The sequence below is a fragment of the Colletotrichum truncatum genome (genome assembly GCF_014235925.2).
Source record: "Colletotrichum truncatum strain CMES1059 chromosome Unknown Contig_0009, whole genome shotgun sequence".
Lineage (NCBI taxonomy): Eukaryota > Fungi > Ascomycota > Sordariomycetes > Glomerellales > Glomerellaceae > Colletotrichum > Colletotrichum truncatum.
This window is the reverse complement of record NW_027222406.1, coordinates 870970-892384: the sequence shown is the minus strand read 5'-3', so window position 1 is coordinate 892384 and position 21415 is coordinate 870970. Positions and strand designations below refer to the sequence as shown.

The window sequence follows — 21415 nt, the reverse complement described above, 5'->3', positions numbered from 1 at the left end:
CACGTCAGTCGTCGTGCATGTGCTCATGACACATGCTTCTGATACGAAATTGGTTCTTCATTCAAGGCCACCAGTCTTGGTCGAAAGCCATCCGGTTGCGAAAGAAAGGGGGGAGGAGCTTGCATTTCGTCAGACAGTAAATGTGCTGGAGAGCAATATTTCATGAGGCCACAGAAGACTGTTGAAGTAGGATTTAGGAGCAATGAAATGGTGTGGCAGCTGGAAGATGAAAACGACAGGGGTCTGTCTGTCATGGATTCGGGGCTAGCCGCTGCGTTGACTGGCTCGCAGATTTGATGCTACCCAGTGCGTGCCAAAGACATGCAAATGATGCATCCCGCAGCAGCTAGGCAAGTCTATCCGGCATTAGCTGCCATTGTGTATCGGCCGCAAGGCAGGTGGTGCGGATCGGTTTCTGGTCAGGTCGCCGGCGACTCGAACCTGTCGCAGCCTCGACCCTTAGAGCGAAGACCTAATCCTCTCCTCTGAAAAAAAGCAATGAAAATGACGAAGCGCGCCGCCAATAAACCTGTCCCTAGAGGCGATGATGACCTGCAGGTCTGTAGGAGGGTGCCTTGTCAGGTCTTACTTTTCCTTCCACCACCACGCCCAGTGCTACGCCAGCGTCCACCTGCGACGATTTCTCGGCCGCGGAAAACGATTCATCACCTGAGAATTTCCTGTAGATAATTGGTGCGTCAGCTTTCTGAAGGGAAACAGGCTTGACAGAGTTCTTGACGAAGGGGGAAAAGAAAGTGATGGGGGGGGGGAGGGGCGGCGCCATTCTCTCTCACACACACCAACCAGCCAGTGGACACTGGACAGTAGCATGGGTGACTGAGTCCGAGATCGCTTATTGGTAGAATCATGACGGGAAGCGAGAATTCCATCTTACCATCCCCTCTCTTCGCCTCCACTCAAGAAGCTGCAATCACTGTTGAGCTCACAAGCCCACCCACCTCCAACTCCACGGCCATTTCTCCAAGAGTTGCTGTCGGCCCCAGCGCCATGACCAGGACCAGGACCTGTTGGTTGTTAATCGAAAAGCTCGTTAACTGATAGTGACGTAGGGGACTGATCCTACCATCGGTTCCTGACGCTCGTTCCCAAGCGGACGGCGATTTTCTCCGGTACACACTCAAGCCGCAGGTGAAGGCTCGGAAGTCTTCCGCGTCAATGGTCTCGGGCATGACCCCGGTAAGCACTCGGCCAAGGGCAATGATTGATGCTGCGTGCGAACAGAGAACTACAGCGCGCTTGCCCTGGGCGTCGCATTGCTCAATTATGGCTTGAACAGCGGCTGCGAGGCGGTCGTGCAATTGGTCGATTGTCTCGCCGTTGCGGGCGGGAAACACACGGCTCTGATACGTCTCGTCGTAGTGACGGAACATGGGCTTCAACACTTCCGGCGAAGCCGGCGTCGGATGCTCAAACGGGGCGGCCCCATACCATTCGCAGAGGCCATGCTCGGGACGAATAACGGCAGCATCACTCTCAGCTCCTGCGGCTTTTTCGCCGAGGCGTCTGAGCTCATCCTCCTTAAGAGACACGAAAGGTGTGATGGTTTGGAGACAACGATAGTAAGGACTGGAATAGACGGCTTCAATGGGAGGGTCAACGGTCATGAGGTGAGCGCCCAGTTCCTTAGCCTGGTCGACGCCGTGTGCTGTCAGGGCCGGATCCGATGGAATTCCTGTAGGGGATGGTATGGACGCCGTGTAACTGCCCGTTGCAGGGTCGACAAGCCAGTTGGACCGGAACTGGTGGGTGCCAAGATTACTGTCAGATTGATTCCGGCAAGCTTAACAAGACAAATACACCCAAGTGGCCCAGCGGCCAGCGCCTACGACAGACACCCACACCACTAGGACCTAAACATGGTCAAGGTCGAGGACCAAAATCAAACTAGGGCTAGGGTATCGTGGTTCAAGTCGCGAAGCGAAGGGTGCTGGTGTTGCGAAGAAGGAATCTGACCTAGCCCGTCACCCTCGATCCTCATTGGGACTTTTGGGACCAGAGCGGAGTCGCGGACGGGGACGGGACGGGGACGGGGACGGGGACAGAGCCTGATACGAAGAAAGGAGGTGACGAGAAGCGAGGACCAAGACTTACTCCATGGCGGGTAATGTAGATTACTTGCAATGACATGACGGCGGGCTTCGCAAACTGCAGTGAACCCCGGCTGGACTGGATGATTGTGAGAGGACAGAAAGCGAGAATGGTCAGGGGGGGGTGTGAGGATGGGTCCTGGAGAGTCTCCGTACACTAATTGGTAGCGTGCTTGTCGTTTCTGGTCTTGTCTTTTTTTTTTCTGTGCCGTCCGTGTTGGTTCTCGGGCTGGGATGAGAAACTAAACTGGGAAAATGGATAGGATGTGAAGAGGAGAAGTTTGAGAGGAGGGGGTGGGAGAGACCCCTGTGACGGTTGGTTGAAGATGTCGTTCAACTAAGAGTGGTTGTGACCAAAGGTGGGTGCCTGAAGCCCGGACCAGTTCCCCGTGTGGTGTCTCCAGCCAACCTGCAGTTACCCTACCGAGGCAAAAGGGAACGGGCAACCACGGCTACTGGTCTGCTCCTGCCTACTAGTCACCTAGTATACTAACTCAAGTGGTATCCGTACTCGTAGTTGCTCGATAAGCAGAGGGGGGGGGAAGCCGGCCTGGATGTGGGAATACCTTGGGAATACCTCCCCGCGGAAGGACACCCAGTGCACCGTGATTACGCCAAGTGGGGCCCCATCCTTCAGCGCCTCATGGCAATGAGCAGGGTGGTGGGAAGGCCACTCCTCCTGCCAAACACACACACACACACACACACACACACACACCTAAACCGCCCGCAATGCGACTCGACCCAGCACAAATTACATCTCGGGCTCGTAAGCTGGTAAGCAGGCCACTTGACCGGGAACCTGTAACGGGATGAATCCGGTAACCTCCACGTAGTATTCCAGCGACCGGTCAAGATCCCCGCAACCTGGAATAGTGCAGGTGATCGATCAATCTGCACCTCGGGACCAGAATATGACGGCCCACTCTCACTCTCTCACTCACCTCATTCTCAGGTACCTAAGTGCTAGCCAGCCTTCTCGGTTCTGCCAGTTACCAATTCAATCCATTCAGCTTTCTCAAGCTTCTTTTTTTCGACTCATTATTTTTGTAACAAAACAGGGGGGGAGGAGGTACTTTGACGGTACAATGCGTGATGCAGGTAGGGGCCGGCTTGCAAATCTCCGTGACACCCTCCCGCCCCGGGGAACAGTGACTCTGCAGCGCATACACATAATCATGTCATAAAGTATTCCCATGGAAACTAGAAAGCCAGCTCATCCAGCACAGTTGGGCAGATAAGCTGTCGGCCGCCTCGTCCTCGTGTCCACGCCCACGTCCACTCAATAGACAACCCGAGCCAGAACCCCCCCCCCCCCTTCCCCCCCGCCTCCTCCCGTCATTAGTGGTAACTCAGCTCCGGATTCGCCCTGAAATTGCATCTGCAACGACACTCGGGCACAGGACACTCGACGTGTCTGGTGAACCACATCCGGGCGTGGTCCAGGTGAAGTACGTGCTCGCACTTCAAGCAAAACGTTGGGAAGTTGGCCGCCGTCCATATCTCAGGCTCGCCGTTCAGCTCTGGACGGTCCGACCTTGGGACGCCCACGACTTCCAGGCACACAACGCAACGCGGAAGATGACGCCCGCAATTCGGGCAGCTGATCCCTGCATTGATGCTCGTCGCCATTAGAGGGTTCCGCGAGTCCGGCGCTCCAAGCGGCGGTCCTGACCCAGCTCCCCCTTGCCCCGCGAGAGACGTCTCGGCATCACAGTAGACGCATCGAAGCGCAATTTGCCGTGACGGCGGCTTAATCGTAGGACGTCCCCCGCGTTTGCTCTTCTTCGTGCTCTCGACTTCGAATTTGGTTCGTTGAAGGAAGGCCTTGTGCCGTTGGAGATACGCCCGGTAGGCATTCCTCCAGGCCAGACATCGGTAGTCGTCAATATATCGCGGCGCGCATATCGACATGACCAGCGTCGCCGTCTGAAAGTCGCTGAACTTTTCAACATACTTGGCGAATATGTCCACCAGCTTATCCGTGATACCCGTGAGAACGATTCCCTCGATGTCGCCTGTGTCTACTGCCATGGAAACCTGTTCGTGAAGCCATTTGGTAAGCTGGTCGTCGTCGAAGTTTCTGACGGCGACGTAAGCGCGGTCCGTGAGAGGCAGAGACTTTTGATTTGCAATGGCAAACCAATCCCCAGTGGCAATAAGAGATGATATCGCCCTGAGGTATGGGTCCGTCTTCGAGGCCACTGCTTCGTCAAAGTCCAGCTGCTCCTTGCTGAGCTTGTTATCACTCTTTCCAATGAGTTGCAACGCGAGCGATACAAACAGCAGCTCCGGATGCGTCACGCTGGCTGTCTTCAAAATACGGATCGCCTCTTGCGTGTCGCCCTTGAACAAGGCTCGAGCTGCCGCCATAGTATGTGTTGTCGTAGGGTAGTCCGTGCCTGGGTCATGCGTAGCCCCTCTCGCCTCGTGTGCTGCCGTGTCTCCCCATCCGCAAATATCCAGGCATAGTTGCCTGTGGAATGGCTTTTTAGTCTGCGTGCCCTCGTACTTTGGCAGTTTGCGCCTCTTGCAGATGCTACCGATGCATTTCTCCCAGAGGGTTATCTCGGGCATGGGAGAAGCCTCCGGTAATCTCGATGAGGGCTTTTGACCTATTTCATATTAGGAAAGACGGTCGCGTCACTGTATAGTAAACACGTACCTAGATCATTGCACCATATGGTACAGACACCCATGTAGCTCAAGTCCAGCGGAGATAGTTTCATGCCTCCATCGTTGGCGGCATCCTCCGCATCTTTTCACCGTTAGCTGTGATTTTTCAGGAAGATGTATTCACTAACCTGCGATCCAATCCCACATGTATCGTAGCCACGGGTCGTCAGAAACCACGGACCGGTTGACATTGCAATCAAACAGGTATTTCTCCTTGGCCCTCAGGAGCATCACATGGTCCAGAAGACACTGTGCCTCAGTGGACAAGCTTTGAGCTTTCAGGGGTAACGCGAGAAGTGATTCATGCATGTGGCGACAAGAAACAGGGCCGTCCTTGGAAAGGGAGAGCTGAGCAAGGGAGCTGACCGACTCTTCCAAAGCTGAGCTTTCAACGCTATTTGTTTCTGACTCTTTTGCCTTTTCCTTTAGGTTCGATCTCAAAGCTCGCATACGCTCTGCTACTGTTTTCGACTTGTCGAGGGATGGTGGTGACCGGTCTATATTGCCCACGAGTTTGCTGTCCAGGTCTGCTGCCGAACACCTCGCTTGCAACGTCTTGTCGACAATAGCCTGAACATCGACTTTGTTGGGACCGAATATGGCAATGTCCGAAAGCGCCTCTTCGACAAACAACGGTCCCAGCATTTCGGAGCACTGCGACGGTTCAAACTCCATGACGCTATGATATGGTCCGCCCTCTTTGTCATGTTAGAACACTGTCCTTCCCAGTGGGGGTTTAAAAACGTACCTTCTAAGCCACGGTAGGGCGGTTGCCACGGTGTAAGCTTGTAGAGATAGTCAGAGGTGTAAGAAGGCTGTTCAAGAATCTCGAACGTGCCATTGGCACGAAGAACCACCAGGCGAGGCTGCAATAGGGGCGTGTCTAGTGTAACCCAGTCGAACGAGACAATTCGGTCGTTCTTCTTGCCACTGTCACCGTATTGCACGTCCATGTCGTACGACTTGTGAACTTCAAGAAGTTCCGGGCTTCCTTCGAGAGCCATATCTCGAGACGTTATTTCCTTGTTCGTCTTCAAGACCTTCAATTGACCAGTGCGCGATAGAACGGCCAGGAGTCCACGATGGTCCCGGCAGTACCGCAAAGATCGCACGATCGAGTGTTTACTCTCACTCAACGACAGGTCGTCATCTGAGTCTACAACTTTGTCGAGTCTGAGAGCGCCGCCCCATGGGAGCTCGTCCTCATCGACAGCGCCGAGGTAAGAGTGCGAAGCTACTGGGCGAGACGTTGCCCGACGATCCCATACCATGATACCCGGTTGGTCTAACGCGGACGAAGCAAAGTAGTTTTGATCGGCATAGTCTATTGCCAGGTTGTTATTGCACTTGGTCTGGAATGTGACCACGCTTCCCGCTTCTGTATCACCCATGTCAGCAAACAATCATACAGCGAAGCAGACACCGAGACCTACCACGCAGGTCATGGATGCGGAGGCCCTGAGCTTTAATTCCAACAACCAACGTCTTGGGGTTGTCTTCAAAGAATTTGACGCTCGACACTGAGACACTGGGCTCTAGTCGATAGGTGGGGTCCGTAAAGGAGTGCATGTCCTTGGAGAAACCCTTGGTAGACTTGTTCATCGACGACAGACGATTGACGTCCCAGATGTGGAGGCACTGATCCATGCGCACGCGATCCAAGCCAACTGCCAGAAGACCTTCGGTATTGAACGCAACCGCCTGACAGGTGCGTGTCATTTTCAGACCAAGTTCAATGTAGGCGTTGGAGTTGTCGTCCATCCTCAGCAAGTTGACAACGCCAGTCTGGGTGCCGACAGCCAATAGGCCCGGTACGCTGGGTGACCAGTCATAGGTAGTGAGCGTCGGGAAGTCATCGTGCTTTGACAACCTTGTGTACTCAAACTTGCTCCTTTGAGCTAGGCCATTGGGCTCGTAGAGCTGCACGACGCGGTGTTGCAGATTGATATGGATGAAGCTATCGTAGCCCGGGATCTGGGACCATTTTATCAAACCAGGCTCCGGGCGGTCCATGGCGGCCGCATGCGCCTGCACTTTGGCGTGGCTTTATGGCAATTTTATTCAGTTTCCACGCCACGTCGACTCAGTGGGAGGCCGAATTGCTGAGATCCTTCAGGCGGGGACACACAAGTTGAATGAGACCGATGAGCGGATGAGATCGCCAGCCCTTATGAGAAGGGGTAATACAATGTCGTCGATGGCTATATATTTGAGCAGTTTGATATTCTTCTTCACTGTTTCGTCAGGACTTTCTAAGAAAAAAAGCTATTGAAAGACGAGATGCTGTCGTGAGTGTCGAGTCGAAGATGTCTATCTGAACTCACTGAGCTTGGGCGGCAGGTACAGCTTCGCTTGCAGCTCAGTGAGCCGTTGTAATTGGGGTCCGTCATTGGCCTAAGCGGCTCAGTTCATGCGCTAGTCCCAAATGGAACTGATAAGCAATTCCCGGTGGGGTCGGCAACATCCAGGCGACCGATAACCAAATTTTTGAACCAAGACGGGCGAAGCCATCGTCTACTTTCCCTCCATCCCAGCCATACGCCGAACCCTGTAATTTGTCGTCAATCTACGGCACATACAGCCACAACCACAAAAATGGGCGCAAAACGATCTCACTCCGAGGTATCGGACGTCGCGATGCAGGAAGTCTCCGACCAGCGCCATGACTCCCCGGCGACCTCTGAAAATGGCGGCCAGCCTGCGACGAAGCGGTCCAGAACCGGTCCTGGTGCCACGAAGAAAAAGCACAAGGCCAAGGAGGGCACGACGGCATGGAATAAGACACGAGCGCGTACAATTAGGAGGTTGTTGCAGAGCGGCAAGGAACTGCCGGCTACGGTGCGAAATGATCTGGAGCAGGAACTGGAGGCACTGCAGGAGAGGGTGGGAGAGCACGACTTCAAGAAGAAGAGGAGCCATATGATTCAAAAGTACCACATGGTTCGGTTCTTTGGTAAGTTTTGTCTCATGCCTCCAGCAAGAACCCTACGAGTATCTCAGCTAACTCTGAAACCACTAGAACGGAAAAAGGCGGAAAGACTCCTCAAGCAGCTCCGTAAGAAGATCGCACAGTCAACCGACGAGGAGGAGAAGAAGCGGCTCGAAGCTGAGGCGCACGTGGCTGAAGTTGACGTCGCCTATGCCCGTTTCTTCCCCCTAATGGAGCGCTACGAGAGTTTGTATCCCAACAAGGACAAGGACGGCAATGCCGACGACACGAAGACGGACGAAAAGTCGGAGGAGCAGCCCTTCAAGCAGCCCAAGGCCTTGCGCGCGCTCCACGCTGAGAGACCCAAGATGTGGGCGACAATCGAGAAGACGCTCCCCGGAGGTGAGACGGCGCTATACAGGTTACGAGACCGCAAGTCGCCGACAGATACCGGTGCTGCGCCAGGCCGACCGGCGAAGAAGAACATTCCCAAGATCAACAAGGCCAAGGCTAGCTTCCCAGCAGAGCAGCACCACCACCATCACAAGGACAGGGCAGTGAACTGGAAGTCTGAAGGAAAGGCACGGAAGTGGCAGGCTCCGGCGCAGCAGGACGAGGACGAGGATGATGGCACAGGTTTCTTTGAGTGATTCAGGCGCGGAAACAAAAAAAGTTTTGGTGTTGAGCGTTTTCGGTCGTCATTTGTATACCCCTAAGAATTTCACGGGATACGTGTAAAATGAAACATAGGTTCATAATCACTTGCAACACAAGTCTTGATCACGCAGACCGACGGTGATGCCTTGGTGGTGCATATTGCGAAAGAGCCAATCGGCCAAAATCGCCCTATGAGCATATGCCACTTCACCCATTATCTCAAGTAAAAAAAACTCAAAAAATGATGCAAATAAACATGATTGGGGTCAACCTTCCAGAGACGTAAGGCAGTGGCTGTGGGTGCTTTTGACTTCGAGTTCCGTCACAAAGAGAAAGGTGTCAGCCCAAGGCAGGCAGGTCGTCAGCCTCCAACATGAAAGCCCGCGGCCAGCAAGGCGGCCAGGCACCGCGCCTTCTCCGCAGTATTTACACTTGTTAATCCATCTCCCCAACACATCGTCATTTGCTGATATAAAGGCCCAGCGGTCGCGCCTAAGTTTCCTTTTAATTCTTTTCTCAGCTAACTTTGGTCAATGTGCATACAACTACTGTCTGGTTACTAAATTTGTCCATTTCTCCATCTGGCAATTTGAGGCCCTCAAACGCTCACATCTACCCCATGCCAGGCTCAACATCCAACGGCAACGTCTCGCAAAGCGTAGACTGGCCAGCGCTCAAAGCCTGGATCGCCCAAAAAGAAGCCTACGAAGCGCAGCACGGCCGCCCGGCTCCGTTAACAGATGTAGAGGCCTCAGCAATTGCAGTACTCCTACAGCCGGCCCCGCGTCCGGAGCCGGTCATCGGCAAGGAGAACTGGATTGGTGTACTGAACCGTGAGCCCCTCCTCTACTCATTTCACCAAACCTTTCATACGTATCCTTGCTCTTGTCACCTTTCCTACGTCTCGGCCTTGTTCTATTATAATACGTCAATATATAAAGCCAGACAAGGACAAGCAAAAGCGAAACATGCAACGAATCCATCATGGCCATAAGCCGAACTGACTAGGAACTTAGACTTCCTCCAAGTCCGCGAAAAGAAGGTCACCTTCTCAGATGAAGCCCGTCAGATCCCCAGACTAGGAAAAGCACCAGAGCTGCGCTGGGCATGCTTCGCCAAATTCGACAGCACAGGGGACACGTTTCCCCGGGCCGGCAACGGCATCGATGAAGGTGCCTCCCTGAGCCCAGACTTCACCCGCAAGCAGGACGCGAAGCAGTTCGCCGCCAAATGCGCCTGTGAATGGCTCATGGAGAACGGGCTAATGCGCCGGAATGGCGATCTGCCTATGATACCGCCGCCGTTTCCCAGTCCTGCCGCCGAACGGGCGGCTACTTCTGCTGTTCCTCAGCTGGCGTCCGTTCCGACAAGGAAGCGGTCTCCTCCGAGCTCGCCTCCCACGTTAGTCACACACGACTTGAGCAGCATAAAGCAGGAGACGTCGCCCACCGAGCCGGAATCTTACATAGCATTCTCAGAGCCCAGTCCACGGCAGCCGCCGTCTTCCCCGAAGCAGAAACCAGCAAAAGCGCCGCGAATGACGTCCCCTGCCAAGCCCTCCGCTTCAAACTCGATGTCAACAACAGCATCATCCTCCGCCGCAACCTCCCCAGGAGGCGCAGGCGCAGCAACATCCCCTTCAGACGTTCCCGCTACAAAGCGCGTGACGGACCTCTGTACCCGGCTCGGCTTTCCCGCGCCCGATTATCGCATCGGAGAAGACGATTCGGTCCCTGGCGGGAACATATGGAAGGGCACAGCATACTTTGACAACAGCCCAGTTGTCCCCGAAGATATAGGGACTGTGAGAGGGATCTATACGAAAAAGGCTACAAAAGAAAAGATGGCAGAGTTGATTCTGGACTGGCTGCTAGCTCAGCAGAAGAAAAGGGGCCAGGAAAAGAAGGCCATACTTGAAGCATAGGCCATCAAATTTACCGTCGAGAAAATAAGAGGGTGCAAAGCATTTTTATACCATATATGGGATTCAACAAGTGGTTTTTATGAGAGTATTTTACTAGTCAATGAAGACAAGCGCATAAATAAACAAGGGAAGAGAAGTAATAGACACGGCAGTCACATACTCGAAGGCACTCCGTAAACCAAACAGAAGCACAAAATCGTGACGTGATTCTTCATGTTTCCTTTCCCAAATCTTCTATACTCTGCGTAGCTAGGTAGTCAGACTAGACGCGGGGATCTAGTACAACAAATCACGACCGACCACCCCTCCTACCGCCCCTGCCTCCTCTACCTCCCTTCCCAGGAGGAGCCCTCATCTTCAGGCCCTCAGGCAAGTCCGCAATCTTCTCCCCGTCACTCCACAACGTCCCAACGAGCGCCTCATCCCGTCCCCTGACCTCCTTAAAAAGCCTACTCGGCACCACGCCCTCCTCGTCTCCCTCCGTGAGCACAACGCCGTTCTCGCTAATCCACCACTTTAGGCCCTCCTCCTTCAGCGCCCTGGCGACGTCAACATACACCAGAAGCTCGGCGTCTTTCCTCATCCCGCTAATGACGCCCTTCTCGTCCGTAGGCAGACCGGTCGCGAAATGCACATGGTTCCGCCCCATTCGTTTCAGGCCACCAGATTCTTCAATCTGCTTCCAGAACGCAAAGTACGTCCCGTGTACGACTGTTTCCGGCACGTTCTCAGGAGTTATTGGGGTAAGGAGGGACGCCGAGTCGAGCTTGATGCTGTGGCCCTGGTTTGCGCGGATGAGCCAGTGCGACGGGTCCACGGACGTCTCGTCCAAGGAGGGGTTGGTGGTCTCATTTGGCTTCAGCGCGAAGCGCTGCTTGTCCGATGTCGAGACGGCGGAATGGATATCCGCGAAGGTTACTTTGAGAGATCGGATGGGACCGTAGGCAAGCTGGTGCTTATGTTAGCGCCGAGTCCCTTGAAAATCTGAAAATTCGAAAGGCGAATCAAACAACTTGAGTTGTCAAATCGCCGCCTTGCGAACGCCCATTTCACAAGCCCGAGATGGAGACCGCTCATCCTCATCTCACAACCTCAACTCTCATCGCACACATAATAGACTCTCATCGCGGGACAACACTCACCACTTTATCCAACGGCGCATAACCCCCATCATCAAGCGTGATCCCCGCGTTCTCAGCCTGATGCCTCAGAAGCCGCGAAAGCGCCTTTGACACAAGAACTTCTCTGTTCTGTCCGCCGCCGCCGCCGCCGCCACGTCCGCCCTTGCGGCCCCCGGCCCCGCCTTTGCGCCCCTGTTGCGCCCTGTCTTCGAGTGTCCCCGCGGTAGTCTCGTCAAAAGCATCGGCCATTTTTGATTCCTTCGAGGCAGGTGATGTAGACGGCCGTGGGATTGGTGGTGGTGGTGGTGTAAGACTATGTTGGAAGGTACCAGCAGCCGGTCGCTTATTCCCGGTTTTGGGCTGAGCTGCTTGGCTGGCAAAGGTTGCCGAAAAGATATATGCTCGCGGTGCAGACGCCGGTATCACTGATTTGGGAGTGGAGATTCTTAAAATTCTTGACGCGCCGGTCTTCATGAAAGTCGATGAGATGTTGTGTAGTTAGTTATATGACGGACGGGGGGGATGAGAGTTGGAGTGAACGTCGGAGGGGGAAAACGCAATTGGGTTAGGCCCCTCCCCGCTGAAAAAACTCATATGGCAGTGACTGGCTGGCTCATCACTCACCACCCCCTCTCACTTCACTTCACGTCTCGCACCAGGCACGTTCGTTGCCGGTGAGTCAACTTGTCAGCGAGGCCAAATCCGTACCAACTCGGAAAATAAATCTTTTACTTTTGATCCGCACGGATCCGAGTCTAAGACGTCAAAGATCGTGGAACAAACCGTGACAGCTCCGCCGAAAATAATTGACAGCGGCCCCGTCGCAAGTGACTAAAACTCAATTGGCGCGTCCGATCGCTCCATTCATACACATCTCACGCAGCGCCATGTTGGGAAAATGAGTAAATCAGACATTAACTTTTTTTAAAAAATAAAAAAAACTAGCCTCCCCTGTTCCGGAACAAACCCAAACACCTTTGATCAAAACGGCGTCAACGTCCGCCGTATAGCCAGATGCACATGTCAATGGTCTGACATTGGCCACGTATTGGGGCTTCAGGCCCCTATCCCTAACGTTTTGTTTCTCCTTATGGATTTCTCGATATACAATGCTCCCAACCTTCCCAACGAGGAGGCGTGTCCAACAGTCAACCGGCCGTCCGTCATGGTTGTCATACAAGTACAAAGTGACAAGTGCCGAACCCATGCGATATAACATATGCCAAACAAGAACGACGCCAGCATGAGAAAAAAAATAGTTAATGGTACATTCATCCATCCGTGTGGGTGTCAATCGTCAAGACGTTATCGATAGCTGCCCGCTTGAGCAGCAGTCGATGTATTCGTTATCGTGCTGTCGCGGTTTGCTCTGCGGCTTATACTGCTCGCCCTGTTCAACAAGGACGTATGAGTGAGAGAAAAATGCCGCGGCTGCGCAATCGTCGTTTGCGCGCGTTCTTCAGGCTTCTCAGCTGAGCTGGGTGCGTCACGTTCTGGGGTTCTTTCCAGATACCGACGTGTTGTAAGAGATGGCGTAGAGGGTGCGACCAAACGTGAGGTGAGTGTCGATGCTCCGAACCGTCTACGGGGTAAGGCAGATGAGGCAGGAGATGCGACTTCGTTTGCCGCGGTGCTGGAGTGATAGGTGTGCGACACAGCGCGAGCTGGTGTCTGCAATTCGGTGGCGGCCCGCGAGGGGGCACGGAACCGGGACGATTCTTCATCGTCCTCGCCAATGGTCCCTCGGCGAGTTCGAAGCAGGGAGGTCTGGCGACCAGGTTCTTGACGAACAACCTCGCGCGACTCCTCAGGCTCTTCGGTACCTGCTCGTCGGGTTCTCAGTAGCAATGATGATCTCCGTCCATCTTCAGGTTCCTCTGTTACTGCACGGCGAGTGCGACCGATGAACAGAGATGATTTACGATGCGCGGTCTTGTTGCCGTCTCCTGGTGTAGACGGTATCGTGCCGGGCGGTAGGGCAAACCTAGGACTAGGTAGAGCGCTCGAATTAAGTATGGTGTTGCGTCTCTCCTCGTACTTTGACAAAGCCCTAGGGCTGGTAACAGCATTTGGCTTCGGGAGGACCTGCTGGTCCGTCACACTAGGTCGCCGTGAAGCTGCCACTCCCAAGACTGCCGATCCTCCACCGGCTGTGAATGTCTTGGTCACAGTGGGTGTCGATGGGGCCGTTGCTGTCACATCCTTGGAAGCGGGCACGTTGATTTGGAGTGTCTTGTCCCGTGCTGATTCCTCACTGAGGACCAGCACCAAATCGGTCAGACTCCGGCAAATGCTGTCGGCCTTGCGTCGCAGTTGCCGATCCGTCAAGTTGGTTCCAATCCCGATGCTGCTGGCTCCGCTCGATATCGGGCCCGGCTGGCCCGCAGTGCCCATCATGTTAGCAAGCGCCAGTGCTTCCGTTGCTGCCGTCTCCAGAGCTCGTGCTACTTCTTCGCTGAGGAAGGGTTTGGATTTGTTGACTGCGGAAAGAAGAATCGGTTGTTGGGTTTCACGCTGTGACGAAGTAGTGCTAATGGCGTCCCCATTGGGATGATTACTGCCGGAAGTTCTCTTCGGAGAAGTAGACATTGTGGTGTTGGTCGCTGTGGGCGGCCGTTCATCGGACGCTCGAGACATTGCAGCACCTGATGTGGCGGGCAGCTTGCCCGTCAGTTCCAAACGGTGGATTCGCGATTTAAGATCGTCAAGCTCGTCCCAGACTGTGGATGGGGCTGTTGTCGATGCCGTTGCCGTCGACTCTGTGCCCTCTACTCCATTACCAGCGTCGTGGTTTGTTTCGGTACGCGGCGTTTCTACTGTTTTTGGTACCAATGGCGAAGAGTTGTAGGTGCGCGTTTGACCGTATGAAAGATTAGACTGTCTGTATGACAGGCTGCGAGCAGAGAAACCCGTGTTGCTGTCTGTTAGGGATGGTCGTCTCCGTCCGTAAGGCGACGTGTCTGATGATTCTTGAAAAGTGAAGGAACGAGGCGTGTTTGCAGAGGAGGCAGAGCGCGGACCAGAGTTGAAAGTCTTGGAGCGATTTAAGTCCTCTCCAGGGTGAACCGAGGAAGGGCGGTCTCGAGTCAGACTGGGGCGGTACGCCAACGCGCGAGCCATGGGTTCAGGAGCACTCTCGTCTTCTGATTGTCGTGCACGCTTCTTGGACGTCTCTTGCTGGTCGGAAAGCCGGCGACTGAGTTGGGGCGGGGAAGTCGGGTGATAAGACAATGGGACAGCTGCCGAGAGGGGGCGGCGGTGGGAGAATCTGGTAACACGTGCCTGTTTGTTCTTGTCAGCCAGGTTACGGTGATCCATAGCAAAACTCTATCTTCGCATCAAGGGCGCCACGGCTAGCGTCGCCGTGTCCTGAAAGAAATGAAGTCGCGCTAATGGCGCTGGGCTAGGAGATTCAAATGGGGAGTGGCATGGGCAAAGACAGCGAGAGCGAGATAATCGACTAAAAATATGGGCAGATGGCTGGGAATGTCGGCGAACAGACACTGTCCATCACAGGGCACGGTCGTCCGAATGACACTAAATAACATCCCGAAACAACAACGCGGACATGATGGGGGTTAAAACTTACAATGGCACTTGACTCTTCCGCTGGCGCAACGTCTGTCGAACCGCGACGTGTTGGCTCCTGCCTCGCGATTTTCATAAAGACGTCACCAGTCGTGTCGTCAGCGTCCGTTGGGTTAGCCGAGTGCGGCGGCGTCATTCGCATGAAGTCATCGTCAATCCTGCCTTCGAGGGCGCGCAAGGCGCGGTCGCGTTGATTTGAGTCTGCGAATTCATCGCCAAAGTCGAAAGACCGCATGGTAGATGTGCTGCTATCGAGTCCCAGACTTCGACGGGACCCGGAAGATCGAAATGATCGGATGGGAGCCACGCGAACAGAAGCGGCTGGGGTGCTGCTGGCGGGGGCTTTGAAAGAAATGGGCGGTCGCGACGTTACGGACTTTCGTTTCTCATCTGTCGGGCTTGAAGTCTGCAGCGTTTTTGGTAGAAGCAGCTCACGCTGGCCGTGGGCCCAGTCCTTTGTTGTTTTGTCCGCTGGGGGTGGAGCGGCGTCGTCGCTTGCGTCAGACTGTTTGTTTTGATGAGCGTTTACAGGCGGCGATCCGACATCGACGGCATTCGACTCGCGGGATCGAGATGTAGCCGCCTTGACGATGTGAGGTCTAGTAGGGGCAGATGTCTTGGGCTCTGCAGTTTCGCCGACGTTCAAGGCCTGGACGATGACGGGAGAGTCGGGGAAAGAAGCGGGCCGCTTGTGTGAGACGGCTGGGGTTGCAGGGGCGGATTGCGAGGCGATCTGATATGTCGATGCTCGCGATCGCGGACTCAATCTCGGTGGCGGTTCGGGTAACTCGTCAATAGGGCTCGAAATTCGGGGGGAAAGCTGGCGGTGGGACGGTCGGCGATCGTGTTGAAGCCGGAGGGAGGTCGGGCGGGTGTTTTGGCTTGGGCTGGTGGTGTCGGGCGAGTTGTGGTCCTGGTGTGGCTGCTGGTGCAGGTCTGACGTTGTTGTTACGACTGTCGGGGTGGCAGCAGGGACAGCGCCGGTGGCAGTGTCAACGGCAGTGCCAGTGGTGATGCCAATACCAATGTCAGTAACGGCGGCAGGGTCGTTTCCGTTAGAAACCGATTTAGGCGATACAGGCGAGGGCGGGATGTGCTGCAGCAGTGAGGGGAGCGCTAGGCGTGGGGATTGGTGTTTGTAGTCGGCGAATCGAAAGGCCGGAAGTTTAGAGGAGTTGTGGTTCTGGCGGTGCGTATGGTAGGGCGAATTGGGCGAAGTTACTGGGGACGTCGCAGAGGCGGACGAGGTCTGAAAAGCAACGCTTTGCGAAGATAGTGAGGAAGAAGGGGACGCGGACGCAGACGCGGATGCGGATGCTGAAGCAGAAGAAGACAATGTGGGATTCAATGTCGGGGCATGGCCCGCAGGTTCGAAACTGGCCATAGCCATGTTCGCGTCTCTGGAATCCGCTCTCATTCGCTTCGGTCGCAGCTTCGCGTCGAGCCAGGGCTTGTGCTTTTTTTTTTTTTCGTCTCCTATCCTCCCTCTGCGCGCTGGCTGTGCTGGGGGGACCCTTTTCGCTCTGTCTCTAACCAACCCCAGTCCACCAGTTGAAGCTTGTCAAAGTGGAATCCACTGACCCAAATCGATTGGTGGTTCAAGTGACACTGAGTGGTGTGTGCGTTAGCACTTGTTCAGTCGTTGATAACACCGTTATCCTTTTTTTTGTGGCCGGGGTTGTTTGCTTTTTTTTTTTTCGGTTCCCCTGGGAATGCTGCAGATTTGTGACTCGGAATGGGTGTTTGTTTCTTTTTGTAATGTTCGGGGTCGGATCGCCCGATTTTGCAACAATCTCCGTCCGATCGTTTCCTTCCTTTCTGGTCTTCTCAGTCTCTCCTTTGATGTTGCGCAATTGGCAATCGTTTGGATGGATCTTTTCTCTCGTTAATTAAGGATTAGTAGTAGGTGGTACACGGTTCGGCCTTCTGGGACATCCATCAGAGAGTCGCCAGAGTCCGTATAGGGGTGTGGGTTGTAGGGTTGGCGGATCGATTCGTTGGTGGTGTTGTTCGGGTGAGGGGTGTGTATTAGTGACACAAGGTTTTTTGGAGTAATGGTGGCTGCAGGTCGCAAAAATGAGGTACCAGAGTGTGGTAGTACGGGTCGAATCGAAGAATTCCAAGGAGAGGACGAGGACGCCGGCGTTCTGAGTGATGATGTATGGAGATAGAGAGAGAGAAGAGGTGGAAGGAGAGGTGGGAGGAAAAGAGAAAGTGAAAGAGTGCGAGGGATGTGATTAGGATTAGCAAGGAGCAGGAAGGAGAGTCGTGAACAGTATAGCGGGAGAGGGCGCAATAGTCCGGCCCAATCCGGTCGATCAGATGGACAGCAGCAGGAAAAGATGATTACAGCTCAAGACAGAAACTTGAAGGACAGAAATGATAGGGTAGAACAGGACAGAGCTAAAAAGGTAGAGTAAAACTTAAGAAGAGGGAAACCGCGGGGAGCGGCCTTTGACGAATTTGCACCTTGGTCGTGGGTGACCACAGTTGCATGTTGGGAATGGAGCTCTGCTGGAGCTTATTGCCTTCTGCTTGTCCTGTCACGACAAGGCTAGAAGCAAAAGCAGCTTGGGCCCGTCCTTCCTTTCTCCGCACTTCAGCTCTGCCCAAATTGTCACTCTACAGGAAACCGCGAGTGGCCAGTGTGGCCATAATGGCAATATCGACTTGCTATGGTGCTCCTGCCTTGTACAAGTACATGAGGCCGAGGTTACTGCTTCCCAAACTCCATCAGCTCAGTATAGATAGAGTACGTAGCAGGATTAGGTTCACTCTTTCCCCCTCATAGTCACTTATACCCAACATAAGAGCAGGTACGTTTCGCACCTTCGCCATACTCCATAAACATCTTGTTAGGTCGTCTCTGTCTACCCTCCTCTTCTCTCAAACATGTTGGGTATGTTCTCTGCTTGTACACTTCTCATTCACAGAGGGAGAAATCTATGCAAGCCCCCCGAGCACATTTCTCATCCTCACTCATCACTCAGTGTTCAACAGCTCCCACTGGTCAGGGCCCTGGCTCGTCGCCTGGTTCAACAGTGGCTCTAGCCAGTCCATCCCGGCCAGCTAGACCTGCACACTTAGCAACCACATCCACACATGCACCACAAAAACTACCTTCTGCACCACCCGTTGAACGCCAACAAATGTATCGTGGGTACGTGCTGCGGGCCGTAGGCGCGCCTGCCACCGTCACTGCAAACATGTTCCCCAGGCCCGGGACACACCGCCTTTAGTCTGCCCTATCCTATCAACCAGGGCCTCGCCATCTCTATTACACAAGTGCCAACCCCTGTCAGCCGGCCTTCCGTCATTCACTCATACTTAACCCTTCTTGTCGTCACGACGAGAGCTTTCAACCCTCTGCTCTGGCGCAAACAGCGGCATGGCCTCTCGCCGATTATCACAGGAACCCCTTGCCCAGTCCGGTCAACTCTCTTTGTCCAGCCCGACCAGTCAAAACGAAGTATCGGCTTCGGCTCATTCTGCCACTAAACGCACAGTTTAGGGGCCGATGCGTCCACCGTTCAGAAAACAAAAAGGCCAAGGTATGTTTTGGTGGAGAGGCTGCAGGGAAGTGCAGTACCTTAATCTAGAATAATGAGCCCTGAGGCCAGGGATACACATGCACGGCTCTCAGGCAACACGCCTTCAGGGGTCCCGTGCCAATTGCAGCTAGCTGACGAGAGGAGGCTGGTTGGTCCTCCAGCAGGAAAGGGGAAGGGCCATACGGCACTTTCGGCCAAACCACCGCCGTTAGTCGCCATAGCGCCGCCCCGGATCCAGTTCCTGAAGGAAAACCAACGAGGCCACAGTCTTCACAAGCGTGCCTGTCTCAAATACGGAACGTTGCTACGGCTCGGGTCTCACTGGAAAGAATGATAGGGACACTATCCGTACGACCATTGTGGGCATGCAAGACAAGAAACACAAGCGAGAGAGACAGAACGAAAGAACTTGCGATGGTAGACCTTCCTTCTTTGCATGGCCCAAAATTACAAAATAGGGGGTTGGGCTCGCCCGGCGATCCTCGACTTGTCGAATCCACGCAGAGACGCGAGATGTGATATTATCGATCCATTCGCACGCACTTCTCTGGCCCCCTTACGTCGCCATACCATCTGTGCCCTTACTCGGGGCCCTGGGGAGACTAGAATTCAATCGGCTGACAGCTGTCTGTCAAACTGTCGTTTGGTGTGTGCTCAGTGCCCTTGGCCAATCTTTAGTGCTCCTCAAATCGGTCGACACCAATTCAGCATACGAGGCTCGAGCTCTGCTCCTCATAATCCTCTTCGAGCGCGGTGCTCGGCTGCTATGCAGCTTTCAACAACCTGAAGTTGATAGTGGGCCAGTTTACACCAAGATGGGGCTGCATTTTATTATAATGCAGACAGACCCCCGAACATGCAGTTGAAAGCCTGCAGGTCATGGCCAGTGACAAGATTTCCAGACAGCAGAACAATTGAGACACCCGCCACCTTGATTTCTGCAAGATCTTCTTCAGAGCACCTGTCTATCTAGCGGTTCTCGTTCCTGCTTGGGGCATATGTCGCAGATTTCTGTCTCCCTCCTAGGAGTCGCGGACGGTTGAGAGACGAGGCATTGTTGATTCTCTTGCCATGGCATCCTTGGATAATTGGCGCTCCTTATGAGATGGAACCACTTAGCTGCGCCGATCGCCCTCGAACTGGGGCAGCGCACAAGACCAGGGTCCTCAAACAAGACACCACCGTTGTACAAAATCCCCGCCAGGTACGGATATGGCGTGGGCGGGAATTTCAACGCCCAGCGCCAGCCCAAGTTCAAGTGCAAGCCCAGGAGTCGGAGACTCGACTAGGGGTACCATTCCTGTTCTTACTCGCATACATTATGGATATAGATCATGACACTGTTGGGTTAAGCGCAACCACAACTACTATGTCACACCGTGGGCGCATACATCAGATGCAGAGACTTACTCGTGCGAAGCCTAGCCAAAGTCTGCTTGTCCAAGATCTGGATGCTATGTAGTACTCGCACTTGTAGCTCTCTCATCCGACAACCACAAATGTCTTTCTAGGGTCATAGCGCCAAGGATGATACCGGCATGCACGGTCAGTCTTCATTTCTTTGCGCATTCCTTTTACTCCCAATGCAAAGGATTGCGCCAGCAGGGGTCGCGGAAGCATAACGCGTCCCGGCAGCTCAACACCGCGTTTTCAAGGGAGAAGCAACAATGGTCTGTCTCCACGCCGAGATCTCCATCTGCGACAGTGATTTCAGATGGCGCAGGAACAATCGTCATGACACGATTGAAAGCTATTTTTGCACTAACCCTTAGAGATGCTGTTCTGCCCCTTTCCCATGCCCATGGCCGACGACCTTATCTGTGACAAACTGCACCGCGCACGGAGGATTTCGGTTCCGCCTATGCGCGAATCGACGTCTACTTTGACTGTAGAGAACCATCAACCTAAATGGCATTGTGTAATGGCCTGGCTTACACGTACATTCCTTCTTCTAACAGGGGCTCCTCGAATCTGAGCTCCCTCAACCCCAAGAACCCTGACAATCACGCCCAGACCATCATCAATCGTCATGCCATTTGCTTGTTTCGTATTCCCACGAGCACAGCTCCAGCACTGAACTCCATTTCGGTTGAGGCGTTGTTGGTGTTGCAACGAGTTTGAGCCGTCAGTCAGTTCGGCTGGAGAATGGTGCTTCAGTATCACGCCGTGATCCAAACAAAGCCACAAGCCCATCGGCAATGCTTCCGGGAATGAGTGCCCCATCTATAACTCGGTCGATATACACCAGCCTAGCACTCTGCCCGAACCAGATGCCGTCTTTCTATGGTTGACATTTGCATACTATTGACTGTCAAAACGAAACATCTACAGGGTTTGACCTCGCTAGATCTGGCTTGCTAACATGAGACCCATTGTTTGTTTGACTCTGACGAACACGCAAAATGAAGAGCGCATGGTATCGTCTCGGTTATTCACAGGTAGCTTAATGCGTCTTACTAGTCCAATGGACCAGGCCGATCAAGCTCGCCCATGAAATGTACAAGGAATTTCGGCGGGTGATTGCGGCTCGATTGTCCGGGATCCAGCTTAGACATCAGATTTCGCTTCTCTTATTGCACCAACCACTTTACTGGCAATGAGCGTTGAGGGCCTTCAGGTCGTCATGTGTATGAGTAACCAAATCTGTATACATGAGAAGCAGATTTGGCCTGAGGCTTCGTTCTGGGGCTTACAAAAGTAGCAGATCGAGTTGTTTCTGGCTAACCAGTGCTGGTGAACAATAAAGACACATTCGTGATAACCAACTTTAAATCCAACAGCGGAGATATGTCTACTGCCGTTGGCAACACAAGTCCCCTTTTGACCATCTCGAGCCCCATGGTTTGTTGCCATCAGCAACG

General features: G+C 53.9%; 6 protein-coding genes across 6 annotated transcripts; 2 read left to right on the top strand and 4 right to left on the bottom strand.

The window, feature by feature from the left end:
• Positions 1 to 535: 535 nt before the first annotated feature.
• CTRU02_212767 (phosphoglycerate mutase) lies at positions 536 to 2148 on the bottom strand (the record flags this gene model as incomplete). The annotated part of the gene is made up of 4 exons (XM_070205908.1): positions 536 to 680; positions 896 to 998; positions 1085 to 1760; positions 2113 to 2148. 4 exons carry the CDS (start codon positions 2146 to 2148, stop codon positions 536 to 538), a joined length of 960 nt encoding a protein of 319 aa, XP_070060301.1.
• Positions 2149 to 3449: 1301 nt separating this feature from the next.
• Positions 3450 to 6797, bottom strand: CTRU02_212766 (WD repeat-containing protein; the record flags this gene model as incomplete). Its single annotated transcript, XM_036723397.1, has 5 exons — positions 3450 to 4723; positions 4774 to 4866; positions 4913 to 5482; positions 5533 to 6162; positions 6218 to 6797. 5 exons carry the CDS (start codon positions 6795 to 6797, stop codon positions 3450 to 3452), a joined length of 3147 nt encoding a protein of 1048 aa, XP_036584673.1.
• A 582-nt stretch (positions 6798 to 7379) lies between these two features.
• CTRU02_212765 (rRNA-processing protein efg1) lies at positions 7380 to 8363 on the top strand (the record flags this gene model as incomplete). The annotated part of the gene is made up of 2 exons (XM_036723398.1): positions 7380 to 7737; positions 7804 to 8363. The coding sequence occupies 2 exons, from the start codon at positions 7380 to 7382 to the stop codon at positions 8361 to 8363; spliced, it is 918 nt and encodes a 305-aa protein (XP_036584674.1).
• A 626-nt stretch (positions 8364 to 8989) lies between these two features.
• Positions 8990 to 10294, top strand: CTRU02_212764 (uncharacterized protein; the record flags this gene model as incomplete). Its single annotated transcript, XM_036723399.1, has 2 exons — positions 8990 to 9203; positions 9387 to 10294. 2 exons carry the CDS (start codon positions 8990 to 8992, stop codon positions 10292 to 10294), a joined length of 1122 nt encoding a protein of 373 aa, XP_036584675.1.
• Positions 10295 to 10583: 289 nt separating this feature from the next.
• Positions 10584 to 11664, bottom strand: CTRU02_212763 (tRNA 2'-phosphotransferase 1; the record flags this gene model as incomplete). Its single annotated transcript, XM_036723400.2, has 2 exons — positions 10584 to 11243; positions 11437 to 11664. 2 exons carry the CDS (start codon positions 11662 to 11664, stop codon positions 10584 to 10586), a joined length of 888 nt encoding a protein of 295 aa, XP_036584676.2.
• A 1056-nt stretch (positions 11665 to 12720) lies between these two features.
• Positions 12721 to 16393, bottom strand: CTRU02_212762 (uncharacterized protein; the record flags this gene model as incomplete). Its single annotated transcript, XM_070205907.1, has 3 exons — positions 12721 to 13532; positions 13557 to 14742; positions 15005 to 16393. 3 exons carry the CDS (start codon positions 16391 to 16393, stop codon positions 12721 to 12723), a joined length of 3387 nt encoding a protein of 1128 aa, XP_070060300.1.
• Positions 16394 to 21415: the final 5022 nt, after the last annotated feature.